We start from the raw sequence: 21581 nt of genomic DNA, 5'->3' as shown, positions 1-21581 counted from the left end.
TTTTTTTTCAGATTTTTTTTTGGAAAATACTATTTCTGCTTGTCATGTTGTAAGATGAAAATTTTTTGGGAAAAAAATTCAAAATTTTACCTTTTCTGCATGTTTCTCATCAAATTACAGCATTTTGAGAATTATTTAAGAAAAAAAATAGTAGATCTCATTATTTCAAATGTTATTTATTAGAACACCAAAACAATCATGGATATATGGCTCAGGTGCTTAAATCAAGGTAGCATAGTTATGAAATAAAGATGTAGCTATTTTTGAAGTTAATGTAAAATTTTCTATTTTAGTACATTTATTTTAGTACATTTTTCAGTCTTCTGAATCGGCGATCTTCTTATTTAAAAAGAGAACCGTTTCCACAAACTCAAGGTAAGCACAATTTATGCAAGAATTCCTGTCAGGATAAAATTCACAACTTAAAAGGCACAAATAAGGCACTTTTACGAGAAGATTGCTTCTCTGAGAATGGCAAATATTTTACTTTAAATTCACCAGAAACTATATGGAAGATAAAACCATTTGTAGACTGACTAAACCTAAAATATCCTATTATAAAAAATTTGAAAAACCACCAAAAAACAAAACTAAAAAATATAATGTCCACGTTCTGCTAAGATTTACTTCAAAGCAGACATTGTCAAATTGAATAATATACAGAATTTGAATCTTTATTAATAAAGGCAGCTTTATTTTAGCACTTGTTTTTCACCGTTTTTTCAGCTGGAGATGTATTGGGAGTGACAACAAAAAACAATTTTAGAGGTCTGAGGTAAAAAATAAATCAATCTCCTCCCATGGCTTTTCTTTTATGAATCTTTCTGTTACATGTATCCACACCATTCCACTAAAGGCCATAAGAATATTTAGGAGTTTTAGTACCAGACTATGTTGTACTTTAACAGCCAGAATTATTATAATTATTATATATATTTTAATAATTTCATATATCACATTACAAACTTGCTCAGCAACAGACAGACTCAGGCAAAGTCTGCCATTGGTCTGGATTCATAAGAAAGTACTGGGGTTTTCATTAGCCACTAGATGAAAGTACTCTGGCTGCCCGTCACTCCGCACACTGCTACCTCTCTCCCTGTGACGGACTTTGGTGGACAGTGTCTTCCTCTTCTCGAAGCTCTCTCTCCCTCCTCCACGTTTCTTCAAACTGGACACAATCATTTCAGCCAGGTCCTGCTGGAGCCGCTGAAAGTTCTCTCTGAAACAGAAAGGTAAAAAAAAAAGGTTTAAATGTTTAAAAAGATTAAATTAGTCGACACTGTTAGATGAAAGAACCTACATTAAAAGGCAAAGATTATCATTAAGTGAATGCTTTAATTGAATGAAGTGAATCAGGAACACTGTAAAACTCAATATGTAAAAATTTAATTTTGATCAATTCTTTGACCAATGTCTTAATTACGTCTCAATTCTTTTTCTTTCAGTGACTTACGCTGTTGGTGGTGTTGGAAGGTTGTACTGTCCTCCAGTCACTCCTGTTAACCAGTACGTCATTTCTTTACCTTTACCCTAGAGAGAGAGAAAGAGGAAGGGAGAGAGAGAGATAGGGAGATACTTAATTCCGGTACTTTTTGATATTTATTTAATCCTCCATGTGGCCCTAATACTACGTTGAGGTTTCCTCAGAGAGATGAGAAAATAAAGTAAACTCAAAGTACCTTGAGATACGTCTCTCCTCTCTGTTCATACTCAAACATGCGGTCAGTTCTCTGCAGGGTGTTGATGGTGGACTGGCTGACATGGATTCTCAGAGCTGAAAAAGAAAACAAGAAAAGAATGGGTTGTACGAGTGAAAACCTGAGCAGTGTCTGACTGACAATCAGACTGTTGTCTCTTACGTAGTCCTGTGGACTCCATGCGTGAGGCAGTGTTGACCGTGTCTCCAAAAAGACAGTAGCGAGGCATCTTGTTCCCCACCACTCCTGCAGCACACGGACCTGGACATTGAAATAATAAAGAGTTTTTACACAAACTTGAAATTCAGATATTTTTTTCTTCTTTGCTTGGTTTCGAGACTCAACACTAAATTGACTGATGCACTGCAGCCACTAGATGACAGCAAGGTACCTCAAAAGAAAACAATAGATTTCAATAGAAGTCTTTGTTTTTGCTCACAGTTAAATGAGGCAAAAGTGTAATAATCTTCGAGAGAACTAGAGACCTTCCTTTAACAACATTATTTTACAACAGAAAGTTACACACCTGAATGCACACCAATACGAATCCACAGAGGGATACCAGGCAGGTGCTCCAGCTCAAACGTCCCCACAAAAGACAGGATGTCCAGGGCCATGTGGGCGATGTCAACTGCATGTCTGTCACCATTTCGTTTGGGCAAGCCTGACGCAACCATATATGCATCTCCTATTGTCTCAACCTGAAGGACATTGGGTTGAAATCAGTGTATATTTTTAATTAAAAGACATATCCCTAAAACGAAAGCTTAAAAAAAAAAAAAAAAAAACATTTTATTTATACATTTAAGGGTAGAATATGGAGGATTCTTTAGAAACATACAAAAGAAACTAAATGCATGGTATGTTATTATAAATTTAGAAAAAAAGCTTCGCGGAGACTATAATTTACCTTGTAGACATCATGGTGGTCTAGGATGCTGTCAAAGTTCTTGTAGATATCATTGAGCATGTCGACCACCTCCATGGGGGTGCTGTAGTGACAGAGCGTGGTGAAGCCCACAATGTCGCTAAAATAAATGGTCACCTCCTCAAACAGCTCTGGCTCCACTCTGCCGGTCTCCTTCAACGAACGCACCACTGGGCTGAGGAGAAGCCACGAGATGGAGGAGAAAAAAGCTTGATTCAGTCCACGATATTAAAACTAAATTTAATTTTATATCTGTATAAATTCACTGATATTTTACAGTATTTATAGTATTTTTAAATGATGTTTTATCTTAGAGACATTATTAAAAGAAAGCTGGCAATTATATATGATTTAAAAATTTGCATCATGTGAATTTTCAAATCATATTTAATTTTCCTAATGTTTATGTTTTGTTTCACTTTCACGGTTACATATACTTCAAATTTCTATCTTAACTCTTAACTCTATTGTACTAGTAAATATCGTGTGTCTTATGTACACCAAGTACTTCAAGTACAAAGTACACACTGTTTACATGTGCTATCATTCTAATTCTATTCCACTGTCTCTTAAAATCAATTTGTAAAATGATCAGCATTATAATCCGATATTACTTTCGACCACTAGCTGTCAATAGTTAGTACAACAGTGTGAAACATTAACTAAAGATGTTAGCCGGAGCTTTGCCAATGAAAAGAATCACTGCTGAAGTAAAAATATAATATATAATATATATAATATCTAAAGCAGGACTTTATTCAATTTGTAGCTCCAGATTTTTAAATCTGTTTATTTTACGACACTTGCAAATATATTACTTATTACCAAAACTTGTGCATTACTCTGCAGCTGTTACTGTTTGCAGCAACAAAAACTCACCCAGGCAGCAGCATAAAGTTGAGGCGATCAGCTCTGTCTCTCTCATTTTTGTAAAGCTGCGTTCTGTCCTCCACCAGATGCTCCAAAGTCCTGGAGTAGTTCTGCAGACGGCGGATCAGGTTGTCCATGTACGTCTCAGTGGCCTGGTTGTGTAGGTTACTGAGCCAGAGCACAGATAAATGATCAAATGGGAACATATGAACTCATTAACGTTCTCCCACGTACAAATGCCCATGTGATGTGTGACATACCTGAATATTTTACCCAGTGCCACCTCTATTCTTCTAAAATCCGGTCTCCGCTCTGGGTCTTCATCCCAGCAGTTTTTCATCAGCAAATATAACTGTGCAGCAACACACATAGAAAGTTTTACACACAGATACAAAACAAAAAACAAAAAAAAAGGAAATATGTGCTGCTGCAAATGTCTTCGCAGTTCTACCTCAGCCTCCCTCTCTGAGGCTCCGTCGAAGTTCAGATCAGGTCTAAACACTGCTATGCCATTAGGATACTGCACTCTCTGGATCTTCTCTGAGGGATCAGACAACCATCAGGTTAATAAGACGGACCACAGGCACGAAGCATTAGAGTCAGTGATGTTCACAGTTTATGATATGCTATAATACTACCTTTAATATCAGAGCAGTGCTGTGTGTAGAAGGGAGTTTGCCTCATCATGATCTCATGGGCAATGATGGCATAGCTGTAGACATCACCTTTCTGGGAGACTCCACCTTTACGAAGATGCTCCGGTGCTATCCACAGATCTGATGGGAGGAGAGAGGAGGGGAGAAAAGAGGAGAGCAGAGGAGACGAGAGGTTATAAAAAATACCTTTATTAAACAAATCTAGAAAAAACATAAAGGTAATATCACAACCTTCATATCAGGTCACACAAACTGAAAAAAAAAATCACAAAAAGTTCCACATCTTCCCCCACAGAAGACAACCTTACCCCCCCACCCCCTCCCATGTGGTTAAAAGTCTGATTATTGTCCATCATCTAGTAGTATACATACTCCACCCTACTTCACAGAGTATCTATACAGTATACATATAGTCATATATGTACACATAGTCAGATCACTTTTTCAAGACAACAGTTTGCTAACCATACATTAGGCGCAAAACCGGATACTGTGATCCGTGTGGAGGAAACAGGTAGCGGGGGACACCTGCACAAACAATTCTCAAATGTAAACACCACTTTCTATCGGCTGATGAGCGTGCGGCTCATTTTTCAAAAACACAACCAGAGCTTTGTTAGTTCGTGAGGCGGAGATAGTTTGTACGGCCTACCTGCTTATCGATAGCCAACAACATCCTCTCCACATCCGGCAGAACAATCCTGACATACCTGGCGGACGGACCGGGGTAGCGTCCCGGAGGACGCCATTCCTCCCGAGAAAAACATCAAGCAACAACCCGACCCTTACCACAAATATCAAAAACAGCTTTAGCCGATTAAACACTCTCGGGAGAAAACGGAGTGAGAGCATATATTCAAAAGTCCGCGCCATTAGCAAGCAACCACAGCTACTAGCACAAACCGGAAACGGAAGTAGAGGAGAGTGTAATACTTCTCTAACAAATGACTTGTTTACACTCACCTCTGCCTGGGCTCAGGATGGTGTTGCAGCCGAAGTCGGTGATTTTGACCACCATACGGTTGTCAACCACACAGTTTGTGGACTTGAGGCGTCCATGTGTCTCAATATTACTGGAGTGAAGATAGGACATGCCCTGAAGGAGTTCAAAACCGTCTTTACATTCATAACTAAAGAAAGGCTGCATCATTTACTTATTAAAAAAAAGATTTGTGTTGAGCAAACCTTTGCAATGTCATTCATGACTGATATCTTAAATTCCATGTCCATGAATGTTTCATCTGGGTAGGCGATCCTGTCATTCAGAATGTACTATAAAAGAGAGGAAAAAATTCAATAAACTGTGTCCAGATGTAGACTGACTTATCGCAGCAGTGTGATAAATCTGAGAGGTTAGCAGGTGATGGTCACTTATTAACTGGACACAAAAGACGCTGGTGGAAGAGGAGAAATCAGGTCATAGACATTGTTTGTTTTAGTAAAATCTAAGAAAAATAAAATATCCACAATATATTATATATATATATGAATAAAACTCTTAGTAATTTTGATACTAAAATTCCCGACCTGTGATTTACCAACGTGTGCAGAGAAGACTACAAATCTAAAGAGTTAATTTATTAAATCTAGAGTCAAAACAATTATTTAGGTTTTTCTTTCAATCTAACACTGATCTTTGAATATTCAAGTCCAAAAGAAAGGAAAAAAGTAAGGTTTTTCTTACCCTGAGGGACCCACGTTGGCACAGCTCAAACACTCCAAACACACCGTACTCAAACTTGACCGTCCCGTAGAACTTGGTTAGGTTGTAATAATCGATCCGGAGCAGCTGAGGAGAAGGACAGAGAAGGTGAGTGAGGCCTGGCTGCTGCAGTGTTAGGGCTCTTCAGAACACACACACTGTTGTCTTACAGTGTTGAGTTCGATCTTCTGTTCCTCCGTGAAGTCTGTGTCCAGGTGTTTCAACTCTTTCAGGATGATGGGCTGAATGACAGGGAGACAACGCATGGCTCAACATGTCCACAACTCCATTGATCTATGTGTCTCTTTGTACGTCTCCGTATTGATTTCTGGAGGTGCAAACGTTGGTACCTTTTTGTCGTAGCAGCCTCGGTGAGAGAAAAACGTGCTGTCTTTTCTCTTATCTTCATCAATCTGTTACATAAGGACACACACACACACAGACACACACAAACATATTGATGAACTATTGTTAAACACACACACACACCTTTCCTATACCTCAGCTCCTCACACAGCAGCTTCTATGGTCCCACCAGGTAATACATTAACCAAATACCATCCATAGTTTCTGCTTGATCCATATCACACTGTCACCGTTATAAAAATCAACAACAAACGACAACTGGTGGGAGTAAAACGAGATTTCTTAGAAAAGAAGAAATTATTAACCCCAGTGTGTTGTGAAAGATTGTGGAATCCTTTCGATTAGCTTTGCAGTACCGTTCACAGCCACACGAGGGAGAAAAAGTCCAAACAACATTATTGGTGTTGATAAAAAGGAAATTCTTTCTATGGACTCTCAATATTATTAAAGGTAATATTTTTTTATTTTTTTATTTTTTGTTTAAATATTTAAAAAAATACAAAATGTAAAAAAATAAAGTATTTTATGCAAACTCTTTTCCAATCAGGAAATAATTGACGTGTGAGTTCAACACAGGGTTGGTGTGTCAGTTTCCTTCTCTGATTTGACTGTGTAGGAAATAATAAATGACGCCGTTTACCTTCAGTGATACTTCTTTCTGATCCAGAGGACCAATCAGATGTGCGTCGATGTGTGACCATTTCTTCTGCATGAGACGCTCCTTTCTATTCTGCCTGGCATGCGTAAACAGACACACATGCACACAAGCAAATGCACAAACGTTAATAATTATGAGTAACATTTAGAATACTGTGTTGATAGTTTTATTTTAGGACCTGCTTATGCTTGTACTTTGTTTTGAATACACTGGTTTGTGTCCCAATCCGTGGATTGCAGCCCCAGTCAGATCTACTCAATCCATATATAATGTAAGCCGTGACGTGTAGACTCCACACCGTCGAACACAGCTATTCTCACACCTATTTATTTTAATCCGAACAACTGTTGACTTCAGATCTTTGGCTCTCAGTCTACATGAGGAAGACCGGGCTGCAGCCCACTGACTGGGACACAACTCGTGCTTTATGTGTGTGCTTCCGCTCTACCTGTAGAAGATTAGGGCGACGAAAGTCACCACTACGACACTGATGCTCAGAACAATCACAATCACATCCTGAAAACTTATACCTGGGAAGAAAACACACAGTGTTGTTACAAAAGGATTACTTCTCTCATGCTCAAGGTTGATCCTTAGTCTTTAGAAATTCAAAATTCTGTCAATTAGAGATGTGTGTGTGTGTGTGTGTATATATTACGGTGACGATCTTCTGGAACATCATCAGGCAGACGATTATCTTTCCAGGGCAGAGAGGGGTTCATGTCGATCACTCTCGTCTCATTCGTTGATGAATCGAACACGGCCAGTGTTGTGTACTGGAGAAACACACACACACACACACGTTGATGTGCACAACCAAACTGACAACAAACAGGATGGCAAAAGGCTTCCAGTCTCACCTTTCCAGTGACCGTTGACGTGTAGATGATGGAGTAGTTCACGTCTCTGTCACCGTATTCATCAAGTACATAATGACCTCCCATTCCTATTTACAACCAACACAACACAATACACACATCAGAGAAGGAATGAGTGATATACGTAAGGACACAGATCGGTAAATATAAATATATAATCTTAAACAAATGCAAGAAAAATATAACCTATAACCTTTAGCAAAACTTAAAAAAAAGAAAAAAACTTAACGTAAAGAAAAGAATAGACAGAAAAGATCAAATACATTAGAAAAGTAAAGAAATACATTTAAACATGTTTTACGTCTCAGTCGATCATCATTAAAGGCCTCTCACCATCAAAGATGACGTTTCCAAATGGATTAGAGGTCAAGGGATCTTTATCCACTCTCCTGTTGTTCTGCTGACTCATCATTTTCTCTCGGAGCACCTTCCCAAACAGCAGGGTTCCATCGTGATATCCAACAACGTAGTCATTGATCTGGGGATTAAAACAGAGGCAGAGAGTCAGACTCCTGTACCGCCACCGCTCTCCTTCTCCGTGCTGTTCGCAGCTCACGGCTCACCGTGCTGTTGTAGTTCCTCTGTGGAAGCGTCATCACCAGAACGTTCTTCATCAGTTCACCAGACGTGGTATTGACATAATAATCTGGGCTGCAAGGAAAGAAAACCGTGTTTTGGTGAAAACAAATTTTTCTGCCACTGTTGAAGTTTCGGCCAGTGTCTCACCTGTAAATGTCCAGCAGCATGAACATGATGTCCTCGTGTATCGGCCCGGTCTCGGCCTTAATGGACGCGATCTCATTACGGCTCCCACACATGATGAAAACTGAAGTGAAAACATGCTCTCTTAGTCACCAACTCCGACAAAAATATATATTTTAAATAGGTTTAATGTTTTTATTTAAAAGAAAAAAAATCACTGTTGCTTTTTCTCTTCTCATCTTTCAGAGCATCCTTCAGCTCTTTCTCACCACGCAGCATGTATCTGTTTACGTTTGTTGCGAACTTTTCTGAGGGCGCTTCCAAAGCATTAATGTACCTGAGGAGAAGATAATCAATAAAACAGAAGAAGAAGAAAAAGAAGCAGGAGGAGGAGGAGAAAGAGAAGATGAAGCTTTTTTTTAGTACATGTGTATATCCACAAACATATACATATATATTATAGACACTATATACTGTATGTATACATGTACTATATACTTACCAGAAACAGTCCTCTGATGAATTACTGTTCAATTTGTAGACATACACAGTGTTCCACTCCCTCTTGAATGAATGAGTTTGTTCTAGGAAGTTAAGGAGGAAGTTGGATATTTTTCTTGCTGGAGGCAAAATTCGTGTCAGTTTGGGTTTGTAGTTACACGACAGGCCGAAACTGCCGGCGGAGATGATGGGGATGCTCAGACTGAGGCCAATTTCTTGACTAAAAGCAAATGACAGGGTGTGAAAAAAGTCAGTCACGGCAGTTGTAGATTGTTTATAAAGTAATAGTTCAATGTCATACTCACTCCACCAACTGGTAGGTGGCGTAGGTGCAAGACGGTCCCAGCATGATACACCCAATTTCTCCATTTTCCTGTATGTTATATGCAGTTGTTCTGTCATTACATGCTTCAATTATAACTGTGTAATTTAAAAATAAACATGTATGTCTGTCATGTAGTTGTAGATACATTCAGGGGAGTTGCTCTTCAGGCCAGGACTCTGCTGTTCACTAGCATCTCAGGGATAAATGGATGAAGAGGTGAAGTGTCTTCAGGAAACCTTAACTGTTCTGCTATTCAGGCTTAATATGGATTTTGTTTCATGATATTTGCTCCATTTTTTAGCATGTGCTGCTCTATTATCCAGTCTGACGTGTGGCGTCAGGTGTAAATCTGCCAGAGCTAAATCTGGTGCTTTTATTCTATGTTGTACAAATAATACCAGAGTATTTTACAAAATCAGAGAACCAAACTTACATACAGCTTCTTGAGTATTGCCACCCCCTCACATGTGCTGCTGCCACAGCCCTGACGTCTGTAGATGGTGGTGTTGAAGCTGTTGTAGTTCGCCGTCAGCCTGAAGTCCAATCCTGGAGTCGACAAGAGCAAAACAGAGTCAGTGGGGTGTTACTAAGATACAATGCGATAGGATATGATACAATACGATACGATAAATTTACTTTATTTGCCATTTGTGCAAATAAAGTTCTGTTCAACTGTTCAAACACATAGGAATTTCCAGTATGGTCTGCCCGGGTCATTTGTACATCATACATTTAAAATTTTAGTGGTTTTTTTTTTTATCCTTTTTATTACAATAAACATCAGGACTACATGTATTTCAATCTATTTATCTCTCTCTCCTAAAATCACATTGGTGACATCATAGTACATAATACTATGCCGTGTACATAGTGTACTTAATTGTTGTTGAAGTTCCGGCCATGTGTCATTTAGTTTTATGCTGTCCATAAAACTGTTTTTAAGGAAATAATATTGTCAACAAAGGAGCTGGACGTTGTGAGTTGCATTTAACCAACAGTACCGATACCTTGTGCCTCGTTCTCCATTGCATCCACAACAATGGCTTCCTCCACAGCCTTCTTTACCAGCGGCAGACTCCACTCATACGTGTTGTCCTCCAGCAGCACAACATTGATGGTGTATTTACGAGACAAACAGTCATCAAATATTTTGTTGCCCAGCACCGTCGCTGTCAGCACTCCCAGGTAAAGTAAACTGTGCCAGCAGTGCATCTTGACCTCCAGGATTTTTACTCTCTCAGGCAGAAATTCAGCTTAACCTCCAGAGTTTCTACATGACAAACATTTAAACCTCGGGGCAGGTGAGAGGCTGAAAAACTAAAGTCTTTACATCTGTCCACCAGACCAGATCCTCTCCGCTGAAGATGAAAGAGTGAAAAGCAGAAGTTTACAAGCTTCCCCCGTGACTAAGCAAAAGTCTAACAGTCATTGTCCAAAAACACGGGAAATGTTCTGAAAGGTGAATCCAGATACTTCGAGGAAACGCCGGCGAAAACGCAGAGATCAAACTCAAGAAAGAAGCTCTTTGTACAAACTGTTCCCCTCGTGGGAGCCTGAGGTCAATAATCCTCCACCTTAGTGCAAGCCTGTCTACCTGTCCTGCACGTGTTAATGAACAACTGTGGAATGACAGCTGATGCGCCCAGCAGAGGGAGGTTACGCAGCCCAGCGCAGACTCTCCCACAAACCACCTGCATTGATTTGTCCAATACAAGTTCACTCAGATGACAATTGATCCTGTTGGTAAACATTGGGTTCAGAAACACAGTCGTCCGTCGCTTTAACAGAATCACGGCTTAGTCTCAAATCAAAGCAGGTTGTCGAAGACTGAGAGATAAAACAGAAATATAAACTTCATTCACACGACGAAAGAAGATCAATTCTACTTCCTCGTCAAATTATCATTTATGTTGATGGTGAAACCAGTGGTAAAAATGTTTCTTTTTCCCTTTTTAACACAATAGAAGACGATGTGAGGACAGTCGTAGTCGGTAGAAGGCTTGCACTGTGAGAGGAGCGAAGGTCAAAAAAAGGGCCATAAAAGTGAAGGCTTATGTGGAGCTGATAAATATTGTCTGCTGTAAAAGTAGGGTGGATTAAGACTATAAATCTCCTGTCCACACTGTTGAATCACCTCTTTTTTGACTGAACCAGCTTTGATCCTGTTAAAGTCTCCGTTGCTGCCAAACCTCAAGACTTTTTTGAAACTGTTTAAAAATTAATTACTGTGTTTTTTTTATTTAATGCTTATAATTTCATCAATCATCTCATATTTTAACCAAATGCTGTCTGTAAAAAAATGTTTTTATGACTAATTTAACGTCACACAGAGTAACAATGTTTTCTAATCCATTGTTACCTCTCTTTTTTTAACCAAAACAGCAAGATAAGGAAACACTCTATTTGTAACACTCGAACTGCTGTCTGTGTTTGTCATTGTCAGTCTCAAATTTCCCACTTCCTAACATCTCATTCTGCTGCTAAGGGAAAGCTTAAGTGATTTTTCTTTTTTAGCTAGCTGTGGCGTTTTCATTATTACCATAGTACATTTAATTAAATGAGTTTATTGTACGTGTGATAAATGATATGTTCCAGAAAAAGAAGTTTACTGTGTAAACAAGTAAAGAGTAAACACGTCCTCACGGCCAATGTTCCAAATTAATTCTCCTAATTTCCAGTACAGAGAAACATCAGTGTGTTTCCTGTCTGACTACCACCTCACAGTCATAAAGACCTTACACAAACATTATGACGCAGTACTAACGCAGTCAGTGAGGGCATTGCCATGTTCCCCACTACGGCCTCCGGCTCATTATCAGACGGAGGAAACGAAAACGTCTTAAAAGAACCGACTCCTGGTTTTATTGCTTTAGGGTGTCAGTGTAGCAGCTGTGGCTGTTATTGTTGCTCTGTGTAAATGGGTCTCAGTGAGCACTTAGTTTAATGGAAGATAAGGCTGCTTTAATATTGGCACCTGGGCAGGTGTGCTGTCACGTAGTCCACTACACACACAAATAAGTCCATCGCCCATGTTTTCCCCTAGTGGCAGATAAAAGTAACACCTGACCTATAGCATTAAATAATACAATATAAATACAGACAGTACAATAATATATTAACACTCATCAGGCTTTGAGGAAAAATTTTTCTGTAGAGACAAATTTGAGACAACCAGTCTCAAATTTAAAAAAAAGTTTCCTTGAGGCCTATTGAAACCAACAGGAGACCAACAACGGGGGAGACAAACGGTGGTTAGGTATTGACAGACAGAACACTGGAGTTAGTTGAACAATTGAAGAAAACCAAACAGTCTGAAAGACTTTGCTTTAACAAGTCGGTGTTTGCTGGGATTAGAAGAAACATTGGGCTAAAAGTCAAAGTTAAGATAAAGAAGATAAAGTTCATCATCACAAATTCTAATGATTAGTTGGTTTATGATTAGTCAGTAATGGCCCGCCGCTATCTCCTACATCATAACCACATCAGTCATCCACGTCTTCAGCCTTCTGAATAAATATCAGGCGTCATTGTGGTAAATTGCTCCTGTCAGACAACAGGAAGTGGGAAAACAAACTTCACTTTTTACCATAAAATCAAGACCGTTTCCCATATACGGCAAGACTTCACACAAATTAGTTGTATAATAGCCCGAAGGGGGTCACACTGCTTTTCGTTTTGATATTATCACCCATTTCAAATGTCTGGTTAATGCATCAGTGATTTATGAGGGCTGTGAAATGCAGTGCAGATAAAACACTCAAGTGATTTATGGTGCCAGTACTGAGTCAGTGGCCTGTTGCAAAACTGCCCTAAACAAACATTGGTACCAACAGTCTGTGACAATGGTGTCAGTAACAAAGTGACCAGGCCAATCCATCAACAAAGGTGTTTCCATATGTGTTTGTCACATTAATGACCACTGATAAAATCCCAATGCCAGTCAATTTAGCAACAAATTATTATTGTCAGTTTGTCTTCCAACCATTATCTGGTGAGTGACCAAAAGACCAAGGTCCACTTCAGGTGACCAGCAGGGGGTTGGGAGATTGAAACATGCTAAAAATGACAACTATTGTAACTGCAATCAGCTATTATCAGCTAAATGCATTAATACCTAGAAATACTTTATAAAAAGGTTCGGCTTTGACAATGCACGTTTTGTAAATTTATAAAAAATAATATATTTTTAAGTAAGGCTAGTATTTATAGTAATGCCAAGTCCAAATGTGTTTTTTCACAACACCTGGAAGTTATTTTCATTGATAGAGGTCAACAGGACCTAAGATTGAAGACTATGACAGTTTGGCTTTTGAAAATACTAAGATTAAAGTAGTAATAGTAATTATTTTAATTATTACTTTTATATTTTTCTTGTTGACAACCTAAATGGAAAAACAAAACGGGTCCCATAAACAATACAGCAAAGGATAATCTCCCATCGTTTCTCCCTCTGCTGTCACGCCCTCTAGTGGAGTTTGCACGTAACCACAACTGCTGCAGAGAAAATCTTCATCCCATGTGGTAATCTAATCGAATATTCTTGAATCTACTCAAATCTAATCCTCGTAGGTCCAGACACATGAAAGTAGTCCACTGTCCTCCAAACATTCTCTCTGTTCTCTTTCGCGGTTTAGAGTTAATTAAAAATTCTGTGGTCAGTTTGCCGTACGGTCTGTCGTAATACAACGAGTTGGACTAATACTGAAGATACGGCATGAAGCATTTTAACAGCTGTCAAACATGTTTACACAACACTGTAATTTACAGGCGATTTTTTTTATCTTAAAGTTTAGCTCATATATTATTTATTGTTTGTTAGTAGAGCTTGGTTAAGTACTAGTCGTAGTACGTATACTACTGTTTATTAAACAGGTTGTGTAGTTTTAATGTGAAGGGGAGACCGGAAGTGTTGTCATGTTATTTTGTTTTTTTAAGAGTTAGATTTGGGTTCGTTACAGAGACATTTACTTTGGTGTGTTTAACGTCTTCATAACATGGTTATGTGACTGCCGCATTATAAACCACGCCCACTCCTGACGTACGTCATACGTCGTACTCTGGTTGTGATTGGCCGTCGGCTAAAACATTCTCCCCTGTAGAAGAAAAAAACCCTCACAGAAATCCAACACGTTCTGCACGACGTGTTTGTTAAAACCTGAAGGCGAATGGATGGTTTTTTTTCAAGAACGGAGCTGAACAGAACCGAGCCAGACCGAGACAGCGGCACCGAAGAGGCAGAGGCAGAGGAGGAGTCGGCTTCCCTCATCAGAAGAGGAAAAAATCCTCAGAATTTTAGCTTTGAGATCCGTCTTTTTTAATAGTTTTAAACAGTTCGTCAGATTCTTGAAGACATTCCGGTGTCATTGTGGGTTGTTTTTTTTTTAACTTATTGATTTATTTTTGTATAATTTACGTGCAGCTGCCTTTGCATGCACTAAGGTCGGACCTGCAGCTCTTGGCGTGCAAGAGCGTAAATAACAGTAAACAATAAACAACACCGGGGGGTAACAGACATGGACATGGCGAGATTGAACGGCTTCTCCTGCGACAGGAACATCCTTTGTCTGTTTGACGTGGACGGAACCCTGACAAGACCCAGAGAGGTGAGTTCGACCCACATATCATCACACAACACCAGGTCAACATTGCATCAGTGGCTCTTCAACAAGCTGTGGCTGTTACACGCTTTCGTAAGAGGGGCAGTGTGTACCTCGTGTTCACGGAGTCATGTGGACCGAGGCTCTGTCCTTCTGTCCCAAACTCACCTCACTGTTATTTACCCCACATCAGGGTCATGCCACCACAGAGGTGTCCCTGGTATCTGATACAGTGTGCAGTGTGTCCTGATACTGACACCTCACATTATCGGTTCAAAATAGCCGATACCTTTTGAAGGTTTTCCATCACCTATCAAAGTCCCTTTTTATTTTAATTTCAAAGGTGTCACATTTACTCACAGGAAACAAAAGTAATTTAAAGTCACTTTAAATTACCATTTCATATCACGAGTGTACTTATTTAAAACCGTAGAAGTCAAGGCCAAACATTTCTCAGCAACAAAGTCACATGTTGTAGTGGAATACACTGTACCTTATCCTGTAGAGTAGAAGGTTTGCTTCTTTAAAGTTATCTTTTCCTCCTTTTTTTTGGGCAGAAAATCGAGCCACAGTTGGACCAGTTCCTTCAGATCCTGCGGCGGAAGGTGAAGATCGGCATCGTGGGAGGGTCAGACTACTCCAAGATTGCAGAGCAGCTCGGGGAGGGAGACGATGGTGAGCCACTGTCTGGGAAAGAGCACATTTTATTTCATATATCATAACAGTTTACACAATCACACAGCCGGGCCTAACATTTATTACTAAAAGATGGTTGGTGGTTCGAAGCCAAACTCCTTCAACCCTCATTAGAGGATCAGTGTCAAAGGGTGACAGCGCAACATGAGAAGATAGTTTAGTCTCATAATGTTTCTTTCTATCAGGTAATTATCAAGGTTTGACAAGAGGTTTATAATCCTTTATGTTCCACAAACAAATTAAACAGACAGTGACAATAGGCACTGCACCACCCAGACCTGCAGCCAAATCACACTGACACACTGACCCCATGCACTGCATTGCCTACAGCACATCAGCTGAGTCAACACCTGAAACTCACACACACACAGACATGCCTGTATAGACCTACCAGTCACTGGACGTGTCTGGAATGCAGACTGATTGTTGCAATAGAGCAACTTTATTTCATCATTTCATCAGGCCTGGAGTAAAAGAGCAGGAAAGTCTAGAGATAGGACGTCCTGCATGTCCTGGGACAAAAACTGTCGTCAGGTGTTCAGACAGTTCTGTTCTTCTGTATGTGTATATATATATATATATATTAGCACATATATTAGCACATTTACTTCCATTCCACACTAAAACGCTCATTTCCTAGGAGTTGAAGGCATGTGATAACACGCGTGTTGAACAAGCACCAAAAACTCATGTGCTGCACAGTGGCCCACTGCTCCTCTCCTTCATAAAGGACACATTTTGTGGTGTTTACATAAATTGACTTTTTTTTTAAAAAAAACTCTTCTGTTTATTTCTTCTTTTTTTTTACAGTTGTTCACAAGTTTGATTATGTGTTTGCTGAGAATGGAACGGTGCAGTACAAGGACGGCAAACTCATCTCCAAACATGTGAGTGTTATTCCCATTGTGTGTCCCTGAAAAAGTAGATTTTTCTACAGTGACACTGCCAGGTTAATTTTCTATAGCTCTAAAGTTAGTAATTTTTCCTTTAATTTTTTTTCTTTTTTCTGAAGGCTATCCAGAACCAGATTGGTGAAGAGCTTCTGCAGGAACTGATCAATTTCTGCCTCAGCTACATGGGACTCATTAAGTTGCCAAAGAAAAGGTGACATTTTGAGGACATGAAAATATTTTTTTAGCCAAACAAAACTTCCAAACTTTAAAAAAATCCTAACATACTAATGAGTCAGAAACCACACCTGCAGAGGGACGTTCATTGAGTTCAGGAACGGGATGCTCAACATTTCTCCCATTGGTCGCAGTTGCTCCCCCGAGGAACGGAAGGAGTTCTCTGAAATTGACAAGGTAAATAATTATGCAACCAATTTCAGTGCATCAACTTTTAAGATGACCAAACGTTTGCATTGAGGCGTTCAGGTTATGTGGTAAGAAAATGACGTCATCAGTTTCCCAGCAGATCAGTGACTTGGTCGAACCTGCTTTAGTTTATTGACTGTGATTGAATTATCACATCATTCTTAATGTTTTTGTCTTCATCTGAGTGTGGAACCACAACCTGAGGAAAGAAAGAAACAGTTACTGAATTAGAACACATCGAACCACAGCTCGGTCTGTGTTGGAGAAAGATAGTGAGTCAGACAATGGTGCGTTGTCAGGACAGATGAACAGACTGTGCATTCATGGTTCAAAGAACGGGGCGACATGGACGAAACAGAAGAGGCAGAAGTAAAAACCAAACGGATGATGTGTGCATTTATACAAATACACAACTCTGTTGGCTCCAAAGATGGTTAACAACATTCGATTGAATCAAAAACAAACTGTTCAACTTAATTGTTTTGTTTTGTTTTGTTTTTTCAGAACTAGAAGATAAATTGTCACTATTTGTGGTGACACTTGTGCTTGCTTCCTTTTCACTTCTGCAGAAAGAGAAGATCCGAGAAAAGTTCGTTGCTGCACTGAAAGAGCAGTTTGCAGGAAGAGGTTTACGGTTCACAAAAGGTGAGAGAGTTGTAAGCTGAAAAGCCATGGAAAGAAAATGTTGCCATTCTTACTTTGAGACAAAAAATTGCTTAAAAATTAAAACATTACAAGACACAAAAAGTTAATGCAGCAACACGATTTGCTTAAAAATTAAAAGACACAAAAAGTTAATGCAGCAACACGTCAGCCGAATAATAATTAACCAAAGAAAAACTCTGTGTTGCTGGAGAGTATTTTTCTAGTGTGTTTTGAATACAGGGATGCTTTTCTGTCAGGGACACTTTCTATAAACAACAATCAGACCTGGCGGAGAATGTTTTCAGGCAGAAAAACAAGCTCAGTGCAGTCTTTCCAACAATGGTTTAATGACAAACAAGTTCCACCGCGTGCACACCCGTGAGTCTTTGTGTATTTTTCAGTGGGTTTAAAAAGCACACCCATGGCGTTCTGAGGACAACGTGCTGGACGTCTGAGCGCTAGGTTAACCATTACAGAAACACACTTTGCTCTGTCCTTCTGTCCACACAGCAGCTGTGAGGTGAATCAGATTCGGGCTGTTTACTTTCGTGCTCCAGGAGGTGTTAGCCTCGGCTGGTGACGCATGAAAGTGGGTCACAGGTCACGCACACAAAGAAGACACCGTTCCCCCAGGCTGAGGTTATTATGGGGCTAAAGTTTGGCACATGTTTAGCTGCTGCGCTGACTCTGTCATCAGCTACGTGTGCAGGATTTAGAGAACAGTATCAATGATGAGTTAAGGCAAATAATATTGACCAGTGCTGACCTTTTCTCGACTGGATGACATTGACACCTGTGGAGATTCCTAAGGCTAAAAATAAAACCACATCATTCTATGTAACAGTAATACCTGCATCATAATAATAATAAAATGTCATGTCTGTATTCTGGCAGTGATTGAAGGCCAGGTAAAAACAAATAGATAGATAGATAGCACTTTACTAATCCCTTGGGAATTCCCTTCAGGAAATTTAGGGACTAAAATGACTGAAAACTTGTCATCAAGTCTCAAAAACTCAAAGCTCCTGGACTGCCATGCAGCAAGTACAAAGAGATTCTGGTCCTGATGATCTAAAGGTTCACTTTTCATTCTGAGGGGACTGAATCCTCTCTACTTCCTAGTAGAACATTTTCTTAATTAATCATTGACCATGTTGTTTCAAAGTTACTTCTTTATCAGTGAAGAAGTACACACAGATGTGTACCATGAAGAGAAAAAGATACTTCACTGTAGAATCAGCTGATTTTTATCTGTTGTTTGTCAGTGTATGAAAGACAACAGCCTCACTGACCTCACTTCCACATGTTGGTTTGTCTGATTTTAGATATATATATATATATATATGTGTGTGTGTGTATATATATATATGTATGTATGTAGTTGAATATTTTTAAAATTTTTATCTGCTCTGCCTCAGAGATAAAAACGCTGTGTCATCTTTGTACATAGACACATGGACAGCAGTTCTGCAGGACAGAAACCAGCAGACTCTGTGAAGGGCGGGTAACACAGCTAAATCCATGACATGTTTATGTTCTGGGGTGTGAGAGAGGGACAGAGGCGTGTAGAGGGTGTGTGAGGGATGCAGTGCACTGATTGGTGGGATGCTTATGACGTCTAGGCTTTTGTCATTCGTTCTTTAAACTGACAGCTGAGAGACCGGGGGGGGGGGGGGGGGGGGGGGGGTAAGAGAGGAAAACAAAGGGAAGATCTTCACAGGAGACCTTTCAGCCTCAGATCACAGGTCACTGTGATGATTTGACTCTGGGTGGAACAACAACAGAAACATTTGTCTGAGCTTCATTCATGCGAATGTAATTAGCTTCAACACTGCTCAGACTGTTGTCTGGTGTTGAAGTGCTAATTGATGTTAATTAGAGTTTTTTCCAACTGTAATGTTAACTGTTTGACTCCATGTAAATAATGTAGGTGATAAAAATTAACAATGTCCTTACCTGGTTTCAGGCGGCGTCATCAGCTTTGACATTTTTCCAGAAGGCTGGGACAAGAGATTATGTCTGGAGGTGCTGGAGAGAGAAGGGCTGGACGCCATCTACTTCTTCGGCAACGAGACCACCGATGTGAGTTTAGGGTTTTCTGCAGAACAAGAGGCAAACGTGGGAAAAACAAAGTTTAACTGTTTTTAGCAAATCTGTCCTGAACTAAATTCAACCACTGTAATTTAACCCATCTAATAAAACGTCATATATGCTCTCCACTATGGACAGTAAATGACCTGGTGGGCCAGATTCGCCCACGGGCCCCGAGTTTGACGAGTGACCTAGACAGTTGACAGTTTAAACTCTGGGAAGTGTTTGCCTAGAGCTCAGTACTTCGTCATCTCACTGATAAATCCACTCTGTTTATTTACTCCTCAGGGAGGAAACGACTATGAAATATTCAACGACCCCAGGACCATTGGCTTCACAGTTTACTCTCCAGACGACACGGCTCGGCTCTGTCAGGACATTTTCTTCAATTCTGCACAAAACAGTTCCTGAGGCACTGACTCCTATGACTCCAGCCACAGTCCTGGCTCCAGGAACTTTAACCCTCGTGTCCTCCTGAACTAAAGGTTTTTTTTATTTAATGAACTGCTAAAACATACCACTACTGATTGATTGATATTATTGCTTTGTTACTGTTTATTAAATCCCACTGTTGTCATTTTTAAAGGAATGCAGTAAGTATTAATGTGAGGTTGTTTTTTACTGTGACAGAGGTTATATTTAAGTGCAGTATGTAGAAGGTCACATCAAGTTAATCCAAGAGAGTTTATCAAAATGTATATTCATCCAGATTAGAATGATATTTTGCACTAAGGTTGACCTGATGTAATACCAGAGTTGGATGATAGGAACAGGCCGTGAGTGTGTGAGAGAAAGTGACACTGTCGACCAGTGTGTGTGTACTTTTAACATGAAATGTGAATGAATGAATGAATGAAACTCCAATAATGATTTTGTAAGAGTCAGTAATTAACCTCACTGAGCTTAGAACGGCTGGACAAAAAGAAGATTTTATTGTTGGGTATTTAAGTGGAAATTCAATGTGTAATTATTGGTGACATGACTTGGTGTTTATTTGCTTGATATTTCATTTGCTGGTGTTGAATAGTGTGTTTAAAAAGGGACCTTCTTGTTTTTATTTTTTGTATTTTTAATGTAAAGTGATTGTTGTTGTTTTTTAGGAAGGACAACATAATAATGTGATAATGAGTATTTGGATGAATAGGACATTCACACATCTGCAGACAGACGTCCGACTGTAAACACTCCCTGCATAACATTTGCACAGCACAACAGTTACTGTCAGTGTGTTTCTGAAGAAAAATGTTATTTTTCACTCATCGGATTAAAAAAATATTTTGTGTCAGTAAATCTTTTGATAACACGTCACCAACAGCCTGTGTCATTATTTACTGTTATACATCTTTATAAAAATACTTTAGTGAGTCACTTGACCTATGGTGTAATTTCAGTGATCATCACTGACACATGGTGATGATTTTGCAAGATTTATCATTATATCTTTGTCAAGTGACACAGAAGTCTTCAGTCTTACAGCAAATGGATAAAACAAATGCAAAAAGCTTTATTTTCATAAATAACTTTTCTAAATGATATAATCATTGGAAACAATGATTACATATTTTTTATTTTTCTTTAAAGAAAAGAGTTAATTTAAATGTCTTAATAGTCTTAATTATTTACTGTAAAAGATAACATAAGTAACATCAGCTACATGTAGATCCACAATATTATAAACATTATACTCATCTGTGCACATTCACTAATCAGAAAACAAGTGGCAGACGATTAAAATTAATATTTTGTTGAGCATAATCCTGATTTATATTTTTAACTGGGCAGCAGTGGGTTTTTGTTTCTTTAAACTGAAATAAAACGTTGAAAAAATAATTAGGTTATATTTCATCATTTCTTGTCTTCAGTTCTGACCTGGTATTCAATGTACAGAGAAACACTAACCAAGGCTGCATTCGAAGGACAACGGAGGTGCAGTGTTTTCGTTGTTGCCTC

At 39.2% G+C, this 21581-nt stretch overlaps 2 protein-coding genes across 3 annotated transcripts; one reads left to right on the top strand and one right to left on the bottom strand.

Moving 5' to 3' along the window:
• Positions 1–160: 160 nt before the first annotated feature.
• Positions 161–15500, bottom strand: gucy2ca (guanylate cyclase 2Ca). Of its 2 annotated transcripts, none has more exons than XM_017040293.2 (27): positions 15377–15500; positions 9720–9832; positions 9267–9334; positions 8963–9181; positions 8679–8797; positions 8485–8584; positions 8322–8409; positions 8092–8236; positions 7741–7826; positions 7539–7656; positions 7329–7410; positions 6863–6956; positions 6207–6269; positions 6027–6098; positions 5839–5943; positions 5340–5426; positions 5118–5250; positions 4137–4274; positions 3950–4038; positions 3759–3850; positions 3508–3666; positions 2611–2803; positions 2227–2401; positions 1863–1961; positions 1683–1777; positions 1457–1533; positions 161–1222 (listed from the first exon to the last, which is right to left on the bottom strand). In XM_017040293.2, the coding sequence occupies exons 3-27, from the start codon at positions 9308–9310 to the stop codon at positions 1015–1017; spliced, it is 2880 nt and encodes a 959-aa protein (XP_016895782.1). In that variant the 5' UTR covers positions 9311–9334; positions 9720–9832; positions 15377–15500; the 3' UTR covers positions 161–1014. The 2 variants fall into 2 exon arrangements, with proteins under 2 accessions (XP_016895782.1, XP_008328461.1); XM_008330239.3 differs by lacking the exon at positions 15377–15500 and adding an exon at positions 10294–10920.
• Positions 14380–20939, top strand: pmm1 (phosphomannomutase 1). Its single transcript, XM_008330238.3, has 8 exons — positions 14380–14889; positions 15441–15558; positions 16390–16466; positions 16592–16683; positions 16784–16883; positions 17465–17540; positions 19507–19622; positions 19920–20939. Exons 1-8 carry the CDS (start codon positions 14800–14802, stop codon positions 20040–20042), a joined length of 792 nt encoding a protein of 263 aa, XP_008328460.1. The 5' UTR covers positions 14380–14799; the 3' UTR covers positions 20043–20939.
• Positions 20940–21581: the final 642 nt, after the last annotated feature.

Source organism: Cynoglossus semilaevis, chromosome 17, assembly GCF_000523025.1.
Source record: "Cynoglossus semilaevis isolate Cse_v1.0 chromosome 17, Cse_v1.0, whole genome shotgun sequence".
Taxonomy (NCBI): Eukaryota; Metazoa; Chordata; class Actinopteri; order Pleuronectiformes; family Cynoglossidae; genus Cynoglossus; species Cynoglossus semilaevis.
The sequence above is the reverse complement of the archived record's forward strand: the minus strand, read 5'-3'. Positions and strand labels throughout refer to the sequence as shown.